This window comes from Notechis scutatus, chromosome 1 (assembly GCF_049901735.1).
Source record: "Notechis scutatus isolate UNSWTSFEM ecotype Mainland chromosome 1, rNotScu1.2, whole genome shotgun sequence".
NCBI classification, from domain to species: domain Eukaryota; kingdom Metazoa; phylum Chordata; class Lepidosauria; order Squamata; family Elapidae; genus Notechis; species Notechis scutatus.
Window position 1 is genome coordinate 258904628 of NC_142009.1, and position 19422 is coordinate 258924049.

At 33.4% G+C, this 19422-nt stretch overlaps 1 protein-coding gene across 14 annotated transcripts in view; it reads left to right on the plus strand.

Annotated features, from left to right (window-relative positions):
• ANO1 (anoctamin 1) overlaps nucleotides 1-19422 on the plus strand; it is a 147313-nt gene that overhangs the window by 108430 nt on the left and 19461 nt on the right. For 5 of the 14 annotated variants that reach the window (XM_087951137.1, XM_087951136.1, XM_087951145.1 and 2 more), the window contains 7 exons: nucleotides 6097-6179; nucleotides 8424-8435; nucleotides 9469-9540; nucleotides 12977-13054; nucleotides 15841-15915; nucleotides 17787-17988; nucleotides 19016-19127. In XM_087951137.1, coding sequence (XP_087807263.1) covers nucleotides 6097-6179; nucleotides 8424-8435; nucleotides 9469-9540; nucleotides 12977-13054; nucleotides 15841-15915; nucleotides 17787-17988; nucleotides 19016-19127 — 634 coding nt within the window. The remainder of the gene's footprint in view (nucleotides 1-6096; nucleotides 6180-8423; nucleotides 8436-9468; nucleotides 9541-12976; nucleotides 13055-15840; nucleotides 15916-17786; nucleotides 17989-19015; nucleotides 19128-19422) is intronic. The other 9 variants (XM_087951139.1, XM_087951138.1, XM_087951135.1 and 6 more) reach the window with 3 other exon arrangements.

The window sequence follows — 19422 nt, forward strand, 5'->3', positions numbered from 1 at the left end:
GAATCCACTGCAAAGAATTTCAGCAGAGTGACTCATATGAGCTCCTGCAAAATTCATGACAGGAAAACATGTGTTCATATTTGCACTAAGCTGATTGTCAGGATCAGAATCTAATGCATGGAATCGTTGTATGAAGCACCATTCCCAAATATGGCATATTCAAGCTGAATTTCAAAAAATGAAGCAAGAAATACTTTTCTATAAAGTGCGCTACAATTTCCACACAGGTGATCTTCAAATATTACTTGAACATGTCTTTCCTAAGAAAAGCATCATTGCATGTGAGGCAGCCTTTCTATGACATTCATGGTTTCTTCTTTTGTGTATTTACATATGTTGTTAGTCACAGGTTTGGCTTGCAAAAGGATGTTTCTGCGACATAGTTATATATTTCATTGTGTCCAAATACAATTCAGAAAAAGCTGCTGAAGCCTTGGAAAGCCACTACTATTCATCATTTAGATAGTACTGATACAGTCTGACTCATACCAATTTACCCTAATTATATATAGTGGTTTATTATGTCATAAAGCCATTATGGTTATAAAGACCCTACTGATTACAGATATATTCACATGGTAATAACTTGATGATGCTAAAAGACATTATAAATCTGAATGTGAAAGTGACCTTAATTCTAAATTTGGGAATAAATTTGGGAATAAATGTGAACAACATTTTTTGAATTTTTTTTCAAAATAATCTATTTTTTAAAAAAATATTCTTTATTGAGCATATTTTCACAATTAACACATTTCCACTCATTACAGCGTGTTCATACATTGACATATTTCTAAATGTGTAGGTTATTACTAAGTATTGTTACCGTTATTTCTATATTCAATTTAAGGCATATATTCACATATTTATTTACATAATTATTTACATAGTTATACACATTATTATTTCATCTTACCAAAACTCCTATCCTTCTTTCATCTATCCACTTTACGTCTACCAGTTATACCATAGGTTCCAAATTTCATGGTACTCTATTTCCTCTCTCTCTCTTTCAATTCCATCGATAACCTATCCATCTCTGCGCATTCTAAAACTTTTTTTATTATCATGGTGTCGGAAGGAATATTATCACATTTCCAATTCTGGACGTAGGCAATTCTTGCCGCAGTTATTATATGAAGTATGATATATTGATTTTTTTTGCCAATTTTATCTCTTAATATACTCAGTAAAAATGTTTCTGGTTTCAATTTAATTTTTTGTTTTGCAATTTCTTCTAGCCAATTCTTAATTTTGAGCCAATATTTCTTAGCTTTAGGGCAAGTCCACCACATATGGAAAAAAGTTCCCTGTTCATGATCACACTTCCAACAATTTGCCGATCTGTTAGGGAACATTTTAGCCAACCTTGCCAGAGGTACGTGCCAGAACATTTTATACAAGTTCTCTTTATAGGCTGCTGATAATGTTAATTTGTAATTTATTTGCCATAATTTTCCCAATCTTCCAAATCAATGCTATAGCCAAAGTTTTTTGCCCAAATCATGGTCTCCTTTACTGCTTCTTCTTCCATTCAAAATCTTAAGAGATAATTATACATTTTAGTAGTCATTTTTTCCTCTGTCCCTGTAATATTTTATCTAATTCCTGTTGTATATCCCATATTGCTCTATATCTTTCTTATATCTTGTTTGGATTTGTAGATATGGCCACCAATCTATCTCTATTCCTTGTATCTTCAATTCTTGGTTTGATTTTAATTCTCCTTGCTCGTCTAAAATTCTTTATATTTAACTATTTTATTTAAGTCTAAAGCATTAGGATATATCATTGCCGCCACAGCTTTGAACTTATTTCAGTTTTCCTTTACTTTACAAACCTGATAAGATCATAAATGTGAGGTTTGGTCACAAAGTTAATCTTTCATCACTATCATAATTGCAAATGGTTGCTAAATAAGGACTACCTGTATTAATTTTGTTTTAATCTCACATACTACTATTGCAAATTAATATTCCCATTATCAGATATATCCTGTCAGAATACATTATCTGCAACTTGTCTCTTCTGGATCTTCTTAAAGACATTTAAATGACAAGATTATTTTGAAATAAAATTAGAATCAAAATTAGATTTAAAAGATAGTGCCACGTATCTTGCACTAAACATGTTTAGAAAGTTGTTAACATAAGCAGAGGAATGGCAAATCATCATGGAAAAATATCAAAATTCACTTACTTAGTCTTTTCTCTTTACTGAGCTTTTCTTCCTATTATTTGCGCCTCTATAACTGTCTGGTTTGGTTCTGCAACCCAACAGGACAGACACAGACTTCAGAGGATAATTAGGACTGCAGAAATAACAATTACTACCTTCAATCGAGGACCTGTATACTGTACGAGTCAAAAAGAGGGCTGTGAAAATATTTGCAGACCCTTCACATCCTGGACGTAAACTGTTTCAACTCCTTCCCTCAAAACAACGCTATAGAGCACTGCACACCAGAACAACTAGACACAAGAGCAGTTTTCCCCCGAAAGCCATCACTCTGCTAAACAAATAATTCCCTCAACACTGTTCAACTATTACAAGTAGTATTCTGCACTACTATTACTGTTAATCTTCTCATCACTCCCTATCACCCATCCCCTCCCACTGGTGACTGTATGACTGTAACTTTGTTGCTTGTATTCTTACAATTTATATTGACTGTTTCCTAGTATGATTTGATTGCTTATTGTACCCTATGACTATCATTAAGTGTCGTACCTTATGATTCTCGACTCTTGATGAATGTATCTTTTCTTTTATGTATACCGAGATTATTTACACCAAGACAAATTCCTTATGTGTCCAATCACACTTGGCCATAAAGTATTTTATTTTTTTTCTGTTTTCCTCATAGGGGAACAGGAAATGATACTTCTTACCCTGTCTTCCTTCTTCACTCCCTTCTTTTCAATCTATTGTTTACCACACCATTTTTGTTCCTTTATATTATATCAAATAAATCATATTACATATTTTATTTTTATTTATTTATTTATTTATTCAATTTCTATAACCATCCAACTCAACCTGGTGACTTTTGGCTTGTTATGATCACTCATGCCTTAGCCATCTCCCAATTGGATTATTGTAATGTGCACTACATGGGGCAGCCCTTGAAGAGTATCTGGAAATTTCAGCTGGTGCAAAATACAGCGGCATAGGCAGTTATGTGTGTTTCTAGAACAACACATATATCAGCTGTGCTCCATGTGCTGTAACAGTATATTTCCAGATCCAATTCAGAACTACTGGAAGATAAATTAGACATGCATAATAAGCCACACAAATTCTAAAGGAACAGGATGCCAGCAGGTGTACTGTGCAATAAATGGCTAGATGGTCAAGGCTATAGCTAAACACCATTTTGAATGCATATATTTCCTCAGTTTTGATTAGCAGACTAAGGGGAAAAGATGCTGACCAATGGGGGATGACAGTCTGGTCTGAACTGGCCAGTCCATCCGGACTTTCTTTTATGGTGCAGCTACTAGAATAGGAGATAAATAGGAAACAGGGAACATGGAGTAAATGGAGTGGAAAAGACAGGCAAGAAAATAGAATTGCTGAGGAAGAGGGCCTGGAAGCATATTGTCAAGCAACCCCTCTATCCTGCCATTTCTACTGCAATGGTAAGCAGACATAGAATGCTGTCTTATATACCTCAGGCTGTTCCACCTCTCAAATCCAAACAGGACTCTGTCTGATAGTTTGGAAAGCAAATATTATACCACTGAATTATGTGCCAGAAGTTTAAGATTGTGGTCTGAATAACGCTCTAAGAGATGTTACAAGATGCTGCACAGCTTTTGGCTTCCAGTTCTTTCACATTTTAGCAATGTTTCCCTGCTGCCTGAGGTGTTCCTGTAAGCATAGGAAATAATGCTGCATTTTTTCCTTGTTTTATAAACAGATGGCATTGATAGGAACTTTGATAGAATAGGAGCTGGAAGTGGGGCAGGTAGTTTGTTTTTTACATCATACACCATGTAAGCATAGAACTAAAAAGTAACTTGCAAGTTGTATAGTTTCTTCAAAGAAGCTTATACTGTGTATATAATATTGATATTATGAAGGAATATTTAAACTTACATACAAGATATACAAAACTGATTAAGAATACTGGATAAGACCAAAATAGAAATTATTCATTCTAAAAAAAAACAAATTGCAAACTCCCATTAAGATACATGGAGTTGCCATACAGTTAAGATACATGGAGACCTTGTCTGATTCCTCTCATTTTCCAAGTCTGGTGGTTTGTTGAGTATAGTGTATTGATCATATCTATTCATAGTTACTTCAGATTTACTCTCATGAGGTTGGTTAGCTTTTCTCTGCATGCTTATTTCTTATTTCACATTTATTTACTGTATACCATGGGTTTGTTCCCATTATTCACATCCATGTCCCAAAGACATTCTATAATGTTGGGTATGGTGTTTTTAAACAAGCTGTGTGTAGTGTAATTTGTCACAATTTCCTGTTTTATAATAGTTTTCCTGCTGAAAATTAAAATGTAGCTGCTTTCTGGATCCCATTTCAGTTACCAACTTCAGCTCCTCATGTATATATATTGCCCTGTAACTAATAAACCAAACTGAACTAGATAGAAGTGCAGGGAGTTAAAATAAGTTTGCTCAAGCAGATCTCCTAGCAAGAGTTGGATAAGAGTTCAGGTATAAATACCCTAAGGCCCCCAAATAATATTGCAGCTTCTGATTCACTGTATTCTTGATTCAACTGCTCAGTTCCAAAGGGGGTTTTTACCCAAGAAAATAAATTCTAAGTAGCTTTTTCAGGGAAACTGAGGGGAGCGGGGGTATACCAAGAATATAAACCATGGTGTGGTTCTCTAGCATGATACTACTGATTTGTGTAAGGTAACTGAATAATCTTCAAAACTGCTATAAAAATTTATATCAAGGTGCAGTATACTCCTGAAACACTGCACAAGCTCTTCTCCTGTCATGATAAGCAGAAGGTACACTTCAGCCTCTCACTTTTAGTCCAAATTCTGACTGTATTTTTTATCATTAGCTAATTTGTTGATTGATGATTTTGGAAAGGTATTCTCCCACTATAATTCCTCTTTATAGATATGGAACAGTTGCAAGTCAGTAAACAGGAAATTACAGAGAAACCAAAGCCATGCTTTCCTTGAGTATTTAACCAAAATCTTAAAAGTAGATGAAGGCCAGACATCTGTGGAATAATCATTCGTGTTTCTTTAAATCAAAAGCATTTAGTAGTGACTGATTCAGATCTAATGGAAATTTATTGTGTAGACATAACTTTCCTTTCCAAAGTTTTATTCTTCAGAGGAATAGTTTCTGAGAGTAATCCCAATTGAAAAAGCAATGCAGTATTAAAGGTCTGCTATATACGCCCTTTTTGGAATGTCCTTCCCAGAGAAACTCTGGTAACACTACTGTATTGATATTTCAAGTAAAACAAGCCAATTTTATTTTCCTCTTGTTTTTATTTTTGTGTCCATTTTTTGGTTTGTTTTTGTATTATGCTTGCTTTATAGTTTTATACAGGGATATAGATTTTTATCTTATTTTGTTTTGCTTGTGGTTTTAAAGGTGGTTTTAAACCACCTTAAAGATTTTTGAAGGGCAAATTATAAATGGAATGAATAAAAAAAATCAATTTCCTCAGTGTTAGGATCTCAATCCAAATGGACTTCTTCTGTTCCAAAATTGCATTTTAATCTATGAACAAAAGAGAGAGCACTCTAATTATTGATTTCTCATTCTGTCATTTATTTCTGCTCTTATATTAAAGCCAAATAAGCTATAATCAGCTCTGGTAGAATTGCCTGCAGTGATGGTTGGTTTTTTTATATTTGTAGATGTGCAAAAGTCTGAAGCCTGGATCATTTTTAAAATTTCTAATAACTGACTCAAATCAATTATTAATATTTCTCATTGTCTTAAAATTGGCTGAGTTATAAGCAATTTCACTTTGGGGTTTATATTTTCACAGAATGGAAAATAGTGCAGATTAAGATCAGTAGCAACAACTAAATGATGGATAGAGATCATTTCCTTCTTCCTTTTTTCTTGCCTTCCAACTATGCAGCTGCTACCTTTATGGAACACTGGAAGAGAAAACAGATGCGTCTGAATTACAAATGGGATCTTACTGGTTTTGAAGAAGAAGAAGTATGTTAATTCTTTTATATGCTGTTTCATTGGTAGTTACTTTAGCTAAATGATCTTTAATTTTCAGCTAGTGACCATTGGAATGGAAAATCCTGCACATAACCATTTCTAAATTTGGGAAGGGTGTGTTAGTTTCAGTCTTGTTACCATGGAAGCCTGAAGCCTTGGCTGGAGAAATAAGATTACACCTAGTAATGTAGTCATTAAAACATATATAGCTCAAGAATTATTCCCTTGATGTAGAAACTATAAAATGTGAACATACTCATAATTTGTTCAGTTTTAAAGATACAGTTGTCATGATTATAGAAGTTTACAATGAGCAAATATATTCTCTGTGAGTTCAAAATTAAATATTGCTTCTGGCTGGCGTATTGAGTGGAGACTGGAACTATTAATTTATATTTTAAAAGGGGAAATGTCTGTCTTTACATTTTAAAAATGTTTTATTTCCCAATTCTATTTGAAATTTAAGATTCCCAGGAAATAGTTTGTGGGTATTTGTGTTTACAATACTGTTTAAATTAAAAGGAGCCATTCAGTTTTAATTGTAAATTTTTATTTACAAATACACATTTGACCTGACAAATTTAAAATATGCTATCATAAGTAGAAAGCCCTGGATCTCTTTGATAGATTAGGTAGATTTTGTTCATATTCAATCTTAGGGCTATACAATATATTTATTAAAAAGAAGACTAAAAGTATTACTGTTATAGGAAAAGAAGACAAGATAGAGTCTTGAATATGAATAACCATTCGTTCTCTTGCAACAATTGTTCCACTTCCACAATCTCCTACCCACATCAAGTTTATGTTTTCTAATTTTATGTTGAGACTACATAGCCACTAGGAAAAAGGCCTACCTCTCAAACCGTCTACAGAAACTGCTTCTTCTATTAGAAGCTCTAAAACTGATGAATAGGTTTTGCTTATAAAAAACCTGTGGCAAAGAATGGACTGGTCAAGTCCATTCACCCTCTCTTCTAATAGTATTTATGTATTTTATTTGTATCCCACATTTATTACATTATTAGTAGCTTAAGGTGGCAAACATACATACTCCTTCCTCCTCCAATTTCCCCTACTACAACAACCCTGTGAGGTAGCTTGAGCTGAGAGAGAGTGACTGGCTCAAGGTCATTTCCATGCTTAAGGCGTGACTTGAATTCACAGTCTCCCAGTTTATAGCACCAAATTGGCTATAAGTATAAATCATATAAGTCATAGCTAATTATATTGAATTAATATTATTTACTTTTAATGGATTAATCGGTTAATCTTGAATATTTTCATAAACACATACTGGAGAAAATTAAGCTGATCAGTTTTTAATGTTGCACATGTGTGTGTCAGTGAAAAGGACCTCTCCCTTTTTCAGTGACAATTATGGGCATTTTTAAAGTTGTTTTACAAATATGTATAACCTATGAAGAGGGTTGCTCAATTAATTAAAATTATTATTTTTTCGAGCAGAAATACATGTGTCTCATTCCAATATTAAATTTTACAACTGATTTCATTAAAAAAAACTCCAACAGCAGTTAATTGGTCTACATCTATGATTCATTTGATCTTTGACCCAAAGCATTAACACAAATGACACGTTAAAGTTGAAATCTCAGTGCTAGGATGGTATCATTGACACCATAAGACAACTGTTCTTTTATTTTTGGTACCTTGTTGTTAGCTGTCGGAAGGATTAACTGTATCCTGGTAGTAGGAAATACCTTTCAGGATTATGTTCAGTGTTCCCTGTAGCAATAGCAGTGACCTGAGACAACTGCTGATAATAGAATGTATTTTATTCTTCACTTAACATATTCATCTTAATTCAGTCCTGCGATCAAAGCACTTGAGTATGCACTCAAATCCTAGTGAAGAAATGAATCTCTAATATGTCTGAATACTGCCATATGAGGGTTATTTGAAGTTGTTATCCCAATAATAATTATGTAAGAGAACAATGCGCTCCACGTGTTCAGTTGCTTGATACCATCAGTTCTGGGCCATCATACTATTCAGTCTTTCTGGATGTTGAGTAACTGTGTGTTTTCATGCTGATATTTCCATGAAATAAACACAACAGAAGACCAACCCATCCTACACCCCATGGATGTACCCCTAATTTTTATGCAGTGCCTACATTCACACAAATTAAAATAATTGTATCAGGAATACAGTTTGCAACAGTGAAGTAATTTTAATTTTTATGTTTTTTGTGTTTTTTATGGTTTCCTGAAGGAGGCAGTCAAGGTTTGGCATTTTTGTTTTGTTTTATTTTTTTATATAATTTCTATCTAGGAGTGAAAGATGCATTTCAATCTCCTCTCATTTTTCCCCAGCATGTCTGTCTTCAGAATTTCCAATGCAAATTATTCTTTCCTCTTTTATAATATCCTCAAATAGGGCTTTTCCATATCCATTCAATCTCAGTCCAATGCACTTTTAAAAATAATCTCTAAATCTTTCACCAATTTCATTCTTTTCATTTCTGATTCTTTTCCACACATTTTCTCTGTATGTCTGACTAAACTGAAATTACAAATTATTAATTTTAATTAATGGAATTGAAATTACCTTTTTTGTTAAGATCAAATTCATATAGAGAGGAGAATCTCTTAACTGCACATTTAAACCCAGAACAACGTAGTGTCAACCCTTTGCCTCATATATAACATGCTGTCTGTTCAAATATGGCCTCTTTGCAATGCCCAGAAAGGCCATTCAGGTTTAAAACAGATTACAAAATGAAGCCTCTTTTCAGTTGATAGTTGATAATTTCATGAACATGTCCATGTAGTTGTCTTGGCAACAGTAACTAAAGGATTTGCCTTTGTATTCTAGAATGTTTTCTTCAATCTCATGTTCTAGTACTCAATCCAAAAGTTCCCTTATTACCTATCCAAACACTTATCAGGCCTGATCCTGCTTAGCTTCCAGACCTAGACAAGATCAGACACATGCTGTCACCTGCTAAGACTTAACATATATACAAACAATGCAAACCAGCATATTGTGAATCTGAAGTTTTTTGCTGCTATAGAAAATGGGTACAAGGCTGTGACACTACCCAAATTACTATGTCTATTGGTGAAAGAACTTCAATGTAGCAGCATCTTCACCATTAAAATAAAGAGAACACATAGTCTTAAGCTACAATATTTTCAGAGGAAGGAAGGAAGACTTTAAATTAAGTTATAGCAGAACTTTACTCAGATTCGTTATAATAATTTGAATTGATATCTAATAGGTCTCATGGTTCCCTGTATGTATGACTTATTTACAGGATCACCCAAGAGCTGAGTATGAAGCAAAAGTATTAGAAAAATCTCTCAAGAAAGAATACAGAAATAAAGAGGTAAGATAACAAAATATTTTTGTTTTAAAAATTTATGTAATAAAAATTAAGTACATTTGTTTTAAAAAATCATAGCAAAGATTCTTCACATTTATATTATTCATTGTAAGTGATTACTATTCTGATATTGTTACTGAATATCAAGAAATGAAATATTAAGAGAAAAGAAATGCAGTTAGCTTCGAAACTGCTATGGAATAATACAGAGTATTCAGACATTTGTTCAAAGTCAGTACAATTATGAAAATACCAGGGACTAATTTTTTAAAATATTAATTTTCACGATTACGCTGACTTTGAATAAATGACTGACTCTGCATTACTCTAATTTTGAAGACATAATTTAGATTTTTATTGTCAGAATGTAAAAACATTTAGAATTGTGATTCTTGTGAAAGTTCTGGAGCAGCAACCCAATGGTACAGTGGATACGTTCTTTGAACGAGATGATCACATAACTTTTAGTTATTGAACTTAATTCCGTTTTATGGCAAAGTAGCACAAAACACTGGGCAATTATTATTCTGAACCATATTTCTAAGGTACTGAATTTAATTACATCTTGAAACAGGAAAGAATGTTTCATCAAACTGAAACCAATATGGTCCAATATTTGTTCTTTTAGTAGTTTAACAGGTGACAGCAGCAATCTTCTTCAGTCTGGCCCTTCTCCATATGAATGGACTTCAACTCCCAGATTTGTCAGAAATTTTATTCATTTACTTTGATTTGTCAATTGCTTACAAGATAATAAGTATAAGTATATACATAGTTATGAATACATGAAATGGGTACATGGAAGAAAAATAAAAGAAACAATAGGACAGGGACGGTAGGCATGTTGATGCGCTTATGCACGCCCCCTACAGGCCTCTTAGGAAAGGGGTGAGGTCAATAGTAGACAGTCTAAGGTTAAAGTTTTTGGGGTTTGAGGAAGAAACCACAGAGTCAGGTAGAGTATTCCAGACATTGACCACTCTGTTGCTGAAGTCGTATTTCCTGCAATCAAGTTTGGTGCAGTTAACCTTGAGTTTGTATCTATTGTTTGCTCTTGTGTTGTTATGGTTGAAGCTGAAGTATTCATTGACAGGTAAGTCATTGCAATGTATGATTTTATATACCATACTTAGATTAGACCGAAGACAGCGTAATTCAAGGTTTTCTAGGTCTAGATTTTCAAGTCTGGTGGCATAAGGTATATTCTGCAACAAGTAGAGGAGTGGAGAACTCTTCTTGTGAAATATTTCTGGACTTTCTCAACTGTGCTAATATCAGATACGTAATGTGGGTTCCAGATTGATGAGCTGTATTCGAATATTGGTCTAGCAAATGTTTTGTATGCTCTAGTTAGTAGTGTGATATTACCAGAGAAAAAGCTATGTAGGATTAGGTTAACAACTCTTAATGTCTTTTTGGCTATGTAGTTACGGTGGGCTCTAGCACTTAGATCATTAGAGATGAGTATTCCAAGGTCCTTTACAGAGCTTGGATCATCAACAAGGTCTTGTCTATTCAGCTTGTATTTTATTTTCTGATTTTTTTTTACCAATATGTAAGACAGAGCATTTATTTGTTGAGATTTGAAGTTGCCATTTGTTTGACCAAAAGAAATAGCCAGACTAGCTGAGGAATTCTGGAAACTGAAGTTAAGACCTCTCTATCTGGATATCTTCAGTTTTCAAAAGGCTAAATTAGAGGATGTCTTCTATTCAGAAACATATTGCCTTGATTAGGATCATGTGAATTTATCTCTTTCAGTTTTTCAGGTACTATTTGTTGGGTCTCATTCCTATGTCAGTTTGTGAACACTTGAAAAAAATCCCCTCTGATTGAAAATGCATATTCATAATTGTGAATAAAGTGTAGGCACATAAGAGTTGGAAAATTATATGACAACATTCAGAGAATGAAAAATCTGAAGGATTACAGTATAATAATCTGGATCATTCATAGGTTTGGAAAGTGCAAATTAGGACAAATTTCTCCACAAGTTCTCATACCTATAATACAGGTAATAACCATTGTGATTATACTGAATAGAATTGTTTTAGGTTGCTCTGTTGAAATTATCCAGGTTGAGGGTTATCATAATTACATTTTGTGATAGAATATTTTATAATTTGGCTCTTTGAGGATAAATGAAATAAAATGTTTTTCAATCACCCATTTACTATGCAACCCTGGGTTCTAATAGGTTGAGACAAAATAGCCATTTTGTATCCAATTTTCTGTATAACATATGCTTTATTTTTTCCGTTATTGCTATATAAGATATATCAGTGTCAGCAGTTTTATTTAAGATTCAACTGCCTAGATAAAAATCATATCCAGAACTGATTTGGCTACCCTGTGAAGAATTGGAGGCATGAAAGAGCAATCAGTGAGGTCTACTGCTAAGTAAATATAAGGAAGAACCCAATACAACAAAGATAGGCCAGGGTAATTAAAGTCAATCTTTTTAGACAAAAATGCTATCCAAATACTCTAGTGTAAATATAGAAAGTTGTACTGTGTTATAAAAGGAAAGAATTTCTTTCAAAAAAACAAACAGGAAGTAGAAAGTAATACGAAAGCAACTGAGTTTGTGGGCTTCTCCAGACTAGTTAGGATGAAATCCAAAATGATATTTTCAAACGTAGAAATGGGCAACAAACTGATAAATACAAATAATTGTGAATAAATAATGAATGGGACAACTTTGGAGTAAAAAAAAAATGTAACTACATAATTGACTGAGGGGGACTAGGCTGATATAACTAATCAGCTAATCGATGTTAAAAAAAAACAGTATGCAAAAATGGTGAAACACTTCAATCTTAGAAATTTATATAGAAAGTCCGGTTTTAAAAAGCCAGTGTTGCTATTGGTTGAGTTATTCATATTAAAGTATGCTAAACTCAATGTATCTCAAAAAGGATAGTGGGCAGTAAGAGGAAATGGACTGATTTTTCTGGATTTCTTTACATTTTGCTTTCCATTTCCTTGTTCTAAATAATTTGTTTCACCTGCAAACACAGTCATCCTATTATTCATTGTTAACCCAGATCATGGCTGAGAAAGTTAAATAACATCAATTGTTTTTATGATATCTAGTCCTTTTTTATTCTTAGCAATCAGATATATTTTTTCCATTATGATCTATCAGCTGTTTTACATAATAATGTAGATATAAAATGCTCACACGATATGTAGCCACTATTGTTTTTAATTTGCCAGTTAATTGTGGTTATTTTTCTCTGGTTTTACTTTGAATTTTCTATTTTATAATTATTTATATTGTCAGAAAATTTAACATCAACACATAGGCATCTTTTATTTGTTTTTAAATTCTACCATATACATATTCTATTTAGAGATTTATTCATTTCCATATAAGTCAGTGCTTTGTAACAACCATATTGGATTATCCTTTTCTGTTTCCTTCAAATGCCATCAGAAGGGCCAGCAATTGCCAGAAGAGGCAGCTAACAAATGGCGACAAAGAGTTAAGAGAGTCATGGCTGGGATGAAATTGGTACATTTCATTACCATTTGTGGAAATTTTCTGAATCTGAATATCTATAAAACACAATTTTCTTTTGTTTATTTTGTAATATTCACATATATGGCTTTCCCCTTCTTCTGTCTTGATCACTCTTGTTGAGGTGGGTTTTTATTTGGAATGACACTGCATGGTTGATCTTTCATACTGGTTGATGTGCAGCTTTTACAACACTGCACATGTCTTATGCTTGATGGGGTTTCCTGGCTTCCTTTTTTTTTTGAGAGAGAGAATGAGAGAAAGGAAAAACATGCATGTGATGCGCATGTAACATTAAGTGCTTATTTTTCTTTCTTTCTTTTTTCTTTTTGAAAAAAAGTTTTATTGTTTTTTTAGACAAACATAGACAAACACAACATAAAAATATCAAGCCATCTTCACATATATACATACAGTGTGTCGGTTGGTTTACAAATTGTTTTGTGCATCCACTTCATAGTCATCACTTGCAATTTCATTGTATATGTTCTCATATTGTCAATCAAATATTACTAAGTACATTAATATCGTTAATCAATCATTTGACTACACTATTATTCATTCATGTTTTACAAAATAATCCATATTTTACTTGATTTATTTTATGACAATTCATATTATCATCCCAAACCTATCCTATAATTATATTGTAGTTATGATAAAAATAATACATCTTTATATATTCCTTATATTCTAAAAATCTACATATTTCATTACCATGTTTTATTGTCTAACTATTGATAAAATAAATCCCAAATCTAATAAAATTGTTTATCTTCTTGTTCTCTGATTTCAAATGTCAATCTACTCATTTCCGCACATTCCATTAATAACTTCCTCCTGCAATGGTATTTTCTCATTTTTCCAGTTTTTAGCAAATACAATCCTAGCTGCTGTTAATACATTTACAATCAAATACTTCAATTCCTTACTATATATTTCAGGTAAAATTCCCAACAAAAATATCTCTGGTTTCAAGTCTATGTGTTTTTTTGTCATTTTTTCCAACCACGAGTGGATTTTAGTCCAATATCTTTTAGCATCCGCACACGTCCACCACATATGGTAATATGAACCAGATATCTGATGACATTTCCAACATTTTTCAGATTTATTCTTGAACATTCTTGCTATTCTTGTTTGGGGGAAGTGCCACCTGTAAAACATCTTATACAATTTTTCTTTATATGCTGTTGACGTTGTCATTTTATAGTTTTGAGACCACAATTTTTGCCATTTCTCTAAATCAATCCCATATCCAAAATTTTTCCCCCAAACAATCATTGTTTCTTTGACTTGTTCTTCTTCTAGCTTAATTTCTAATAAATATCCATACAGTTTTTTAATCACCTTTTCATCAATACCTGTCAAAAAAGTGCTTATTTTTCTTATAGGAGCTTTAGGGAGTTGTACATTATCATTTCCTAATCCTTAATATTACATACATACAAAGTGATCCTAAAGATGGTGTATATAAAAATAAATTGGTCACCCAATGAACCATGAACATATTTATTTAGCAAATATAGATAGCCACCCATCTCATAAAAAGGGATTTGGGTGGCATGGAAACATACTAAAAATTAAAAGCCATTATGAACAAACAGAATACTAATACTGTACTCAGAAATGATTCCGACATATATACAACCACTCAGCTCTCAATTCGTTCCCCTTTTCTCACTTTCATTAATTTAAGTTTACAATAGGTTAATGGGATGAAGAAGAGAATCAACAGGATGTCTCTATTCTCTCCTTTATAACCCCCTTAAAGGTACAGAAGAGATCAGACAAAACTATGTGGCAGACAAATCCGGTTTAGAAAGCATGAAACTGACTATACTATTAGTTCAGGTTTCATATCATTGGCATCTTTTCTTCTTTGTGACTTTGCAAATACAATTCCATCATCATATTTTATGTGGTTGCAGTCCATGTTCTTTGGCCCATATGTCTTTTGAAAAATACATAATACAATATGTGCCAGTTTTCATGCTTGCCAGACTCCAGTGTCCCTAAACTTTACTATCTTTGAGAGAACAGCTACTTTGTGTTCACATGGGAAAAGCAGAGTGGATGCTGCTAATAATTTACTTGCTTTCACTGTCATTCTATCATTCCTGTCAGTGATGACTTAGATATAAATCAAGCTTTCAGGAAATATTCTAATAATACTTTACTCTAAATGGAAAATTACATTACATTTTTGAAAAACAATCTAAACATTGTCTGAAGGAAACCGGACCAGTTTCCAAAATTAGTTTGGGCTAAATATGTTTTGACAGCCCTTCCAGAGAACTGGTTTGAAGAAGCTGCTTGGCCTTAAGACTGCATCTGTCCCACATAAAAAAAACAACAATTATGCATTAGCAAATGTTCCCCTACCACTTTACCCTCTACTTGTCCTTGCATTTCTCTCCTACATGAAAGAGCTGGGAAAACTCCACAATTGATGATGGGTCTGCAAAATGAAAAAGAACAAATAAGAATCCCATTGCCCAAATTGTTACTACTGCATATAGCCTCATATAGCCTCATCCACAAATTTGTTCTGTTTGAAGTAATTTGCAGACTGCCTGGCCTAGCTGTAGCTTGATGAAAGCCTGTCAATTGACTGACACTTGTTTACTCTTTTTAGAATGTTTACTTCTGTTTATGTGTCTTTGCACTTTAATTGTGGTCTTGCCTATTTAAATTTGGATAACAAGCAAGAATCAAAAAGGCAATTTATTTAATTGCTATAATGAATTGCTTTGTGTTATTCTTCTTTTGTGTGCTAGACTGAAAAAGAAAAACTGACATGGAAAGATCGTTTCCCAGCATACTTCACAAATTTTGTGAGCATTATTTTCATGGTAAGTATTATCTAGTTTTGGAGTTATATTTAACTTTTCCTAATTCCTCTCATTTTCCCATCTTCTGCATTGGAAGTGCAAATTTCTTAACTTCCAGTACATTTGCATGGTGCCAGTTTAGGGAGAGTTCTATTAAATGGTGCAAAAATTAATTAATCAGCTTGTGCTTTTCAAATAATACATTTAAAAACTGTAACTCTATAATGAATAATAATAAAGCTTGCAATGTTGTACTTGTATTTTCTTTCTCACATATCTGTGCCCCTATAACTGTGCTATTTGAACACCATATTTTGCGAAACCTAATCTCTAAAGAGGAGTTTAGAGTCCACAAAAAGGTTATCAAATTACTGAAATTTCACAAGAATTTAAAACTAATTAAGGGGAGCAACATAAGACATTATATTGCTTTGTTGAATTGATATTACCTTGACAACAGTTCCTGGGAAAATCATAAGTCAGATCATTAAGCAGGGGTTTGCAAGAAGATGATTACTAGAGTTTGCTAGGTTTATTAAAAATAGGTTATGTCAGATTTTAAAAATTATACTGCTTTAAAAAAAACCAAAATGATTAGATTAGTAGACCAAAAGAATGCTTGTGGATGTGGTATACCAGACTTAATGAGGCATTTGATAAAATTGGCCATAACCTCCTTCCTCATAAAATGGAATGATGTGGGATGGATGGTGCCCTCCCTATATGGATTTGCAGTTGGTTGCACAACTGTACCCAGCACGTGGTCTCTATTCATTTTTATAAACGAGTTCAATAAAGGGAAAGGAGAGATGCTCAGCAAATCTGAGGATGACACAAATCTGGGAGGATTGCTAACAGCTCAGAAGACAGGCTGAAAAGACAGGCTCAAGACTTAAATATTGGGCTTTTTCCAACAAATATAGCTCCATGTCAAGAAACACAGGATTCTGCATTTAGATAGGGGGGAAAAAGATGTACATGTAAAAGATAGGCTCAACAGTAGTACTTGGTAGAAAGAGAAAGTATCTTGGTACACCAAAGATTGAACATCAGTCAGCAGCATGCTGCAGCTACCAAGAAAGCTAATGTAATGTTGGGTGCATCAACAAAAGTATAATGTGAAGATTACAAGAGGTTATAGTTCCACTTTATAGTGCATTGGTATACCACACATAGAATATTTCTTTCAGTTTTGATCATCACAATGCAAGTAGAAAAAGTGTAGTGAAGAGCAAATAAATTTGGAGAGGATCTGCAGTCTAACAATATGAACATCTAGATATTATTTCGTCTAAAGAACAGAAGGCTAAAGGCACTTGACAGCCTTCCATACTTCCAGTCCAATACAGAAGGACTGTCACAGGAAGATGGTGTGGTTCTCAGAACCAATAGGTGGAAGCATAATCATGGGTGCCCTATCACTAAATATTCTCAAATAAAGATGGGCAACCACTTGGCTGGGATGGTCTGAAGGTGAAGATTCCTGCCTTAGGTAGAAAATTGAACTTCGGAAGCCTCCAAGTTTTCTTCCAATTCTATAAGTCTATTAATATAATTGCAGGGTTTTTACTAAATGGATAATAGTGAATGAAACCATAAGCAAAATTCATAATCATTATTTTATGCTATTTTCTTAATTATTCTAACTATATTGTGTTTAACTTTATCGCTGATATTTTTCTTTAGTAGTATAGTTTAACTACACTACTATATAGAAATATTTAGTTTTGGATTATATGTGGATTATAACCGTTTCCCTGTAAATCATATGGGAGCATGCTTTTATAATATTATAATTGGCACAAGTGATTGAAATATTTCCATACGAACTACGTCAGGTAATAGTAATATTGTGAACCTAATTGTTTGATAACTGGTTATGTCCTTTTCAGATTGGACTGACATTTGCTATTGTTTTTGGGGTTATTATATACCGAATCTCCACTGCAGCAGCTTTAGCCATCAGCTCCTCTCCAGGAGGCAGGTCGAATGTTAGAGTGACTGTCACAGCCACTGCAGTAATTATTAATCTGGTGGTAATAATAATCTTGGATGAAGTATATGGCTGCATAGCTAGATGGCTGACTCAGATTGGTAGGTACATATCCTCCTATTATTTGACTTAGAATTATGATTTCATTAAATGATCTGTCTTAATGATTCAGCTTTGACTCTGCAAGCAAAATTACATAGGAACAAATCCTGAGATAATAACATAAAAGCATTCTTGGCATTAAGGCATTCACATCTTTCAGTAACTAATATTCAGTTTAATTTTAAGTGTGGAAATTATTTAAATTCGTTTAGAGTCTTGTCACCTTGGCGAACCAATTTAAAAACAAACAAACCAAATAACACAATTTATCTTCATTTCCAGTCACTGCTTACTTTAAGAATACAAATCAAGAAGTAAAAAATAGAGGGGTCAAGACACATCTCAATATGCATTTCCTTATTGAAAGGGAAAAAAATCTGAAATACTTTTCTAGTAATCTTGTAATCAAGCCAGATTGACATTATACATACCACATTGTAGGGACAACTGTAGTGTATCAGCTCTGATCACATTATTCTAAGTAATTACCAAGTATAATAGATTTTCTAGTTCCACCTTTTCTATGAAGACTAGACTCTATATTCAGTGCCATAAATATCAGCCTGTACAGTAGTCATTGATGTGCAACTATTCGTTTAGTAACTGTTTGAAGTTACAATGGCATTGGGGAAAAAAGTGACTTATGACCATTTTTTACACTTGTGATCGTTGCAGCATTCCCATGATCACATGATCAAAATTCAGATGCTTAGCAACTGGCATGTATTCACGATGGTTGCAATGTCCCAGGGACGTGTGATCACCTATTGTGACCTTCTGAGAGGCAAAATCAATGGAGAGGCCAGATTCACTTAACAATTGTGTTATTAACTTAACACCTGCAGCAATTCACTTATCAATTCAGGCATTTCATGTGTTTGCATAAAATGGTACAGTATTCACTTATCTTGCTTAGGAACAAAAATTTGGGGCTCAATTGTGGTCCTAAAACAAGGACTATCTGTATAATATTTAGTACTTTAGATTAATCTTCCAGTCACTTTTCATTAATCTCATTTACCTCAGAGGTTCCAAAAACAGACAAAAGTTTTGAAGAACGACTTATCTTCAAGGCCTTCCTTCTGAAATTTGTTAATGCTTACACCCCCATTTTCTACGTTGCTTTCTTCAAGGGCCGGTAAGTTGCATAGATTAATTAATTGCTTCACTAGTATTTTATGCTGTTCCAGAGCTCTTATTCAAACAAGGACAGCCTCTTTAGAGGGATTGTTACTTGAGTTCCCCAGGCTATACCTCCTGCTCCAAGTATTAAAATCATAAAGATTAACTGAATTAATTATGCTAGCATGGTCATTTTCCAAAGTGTAATGTTGGTTATGTTTCTGTTAGGAGCACTTTTTCTGGGCACAACAGAAACATGGTTGGCTTATAGGTGTACATTAGGAAGGGATATTGCTAAATACCAAGGCAAA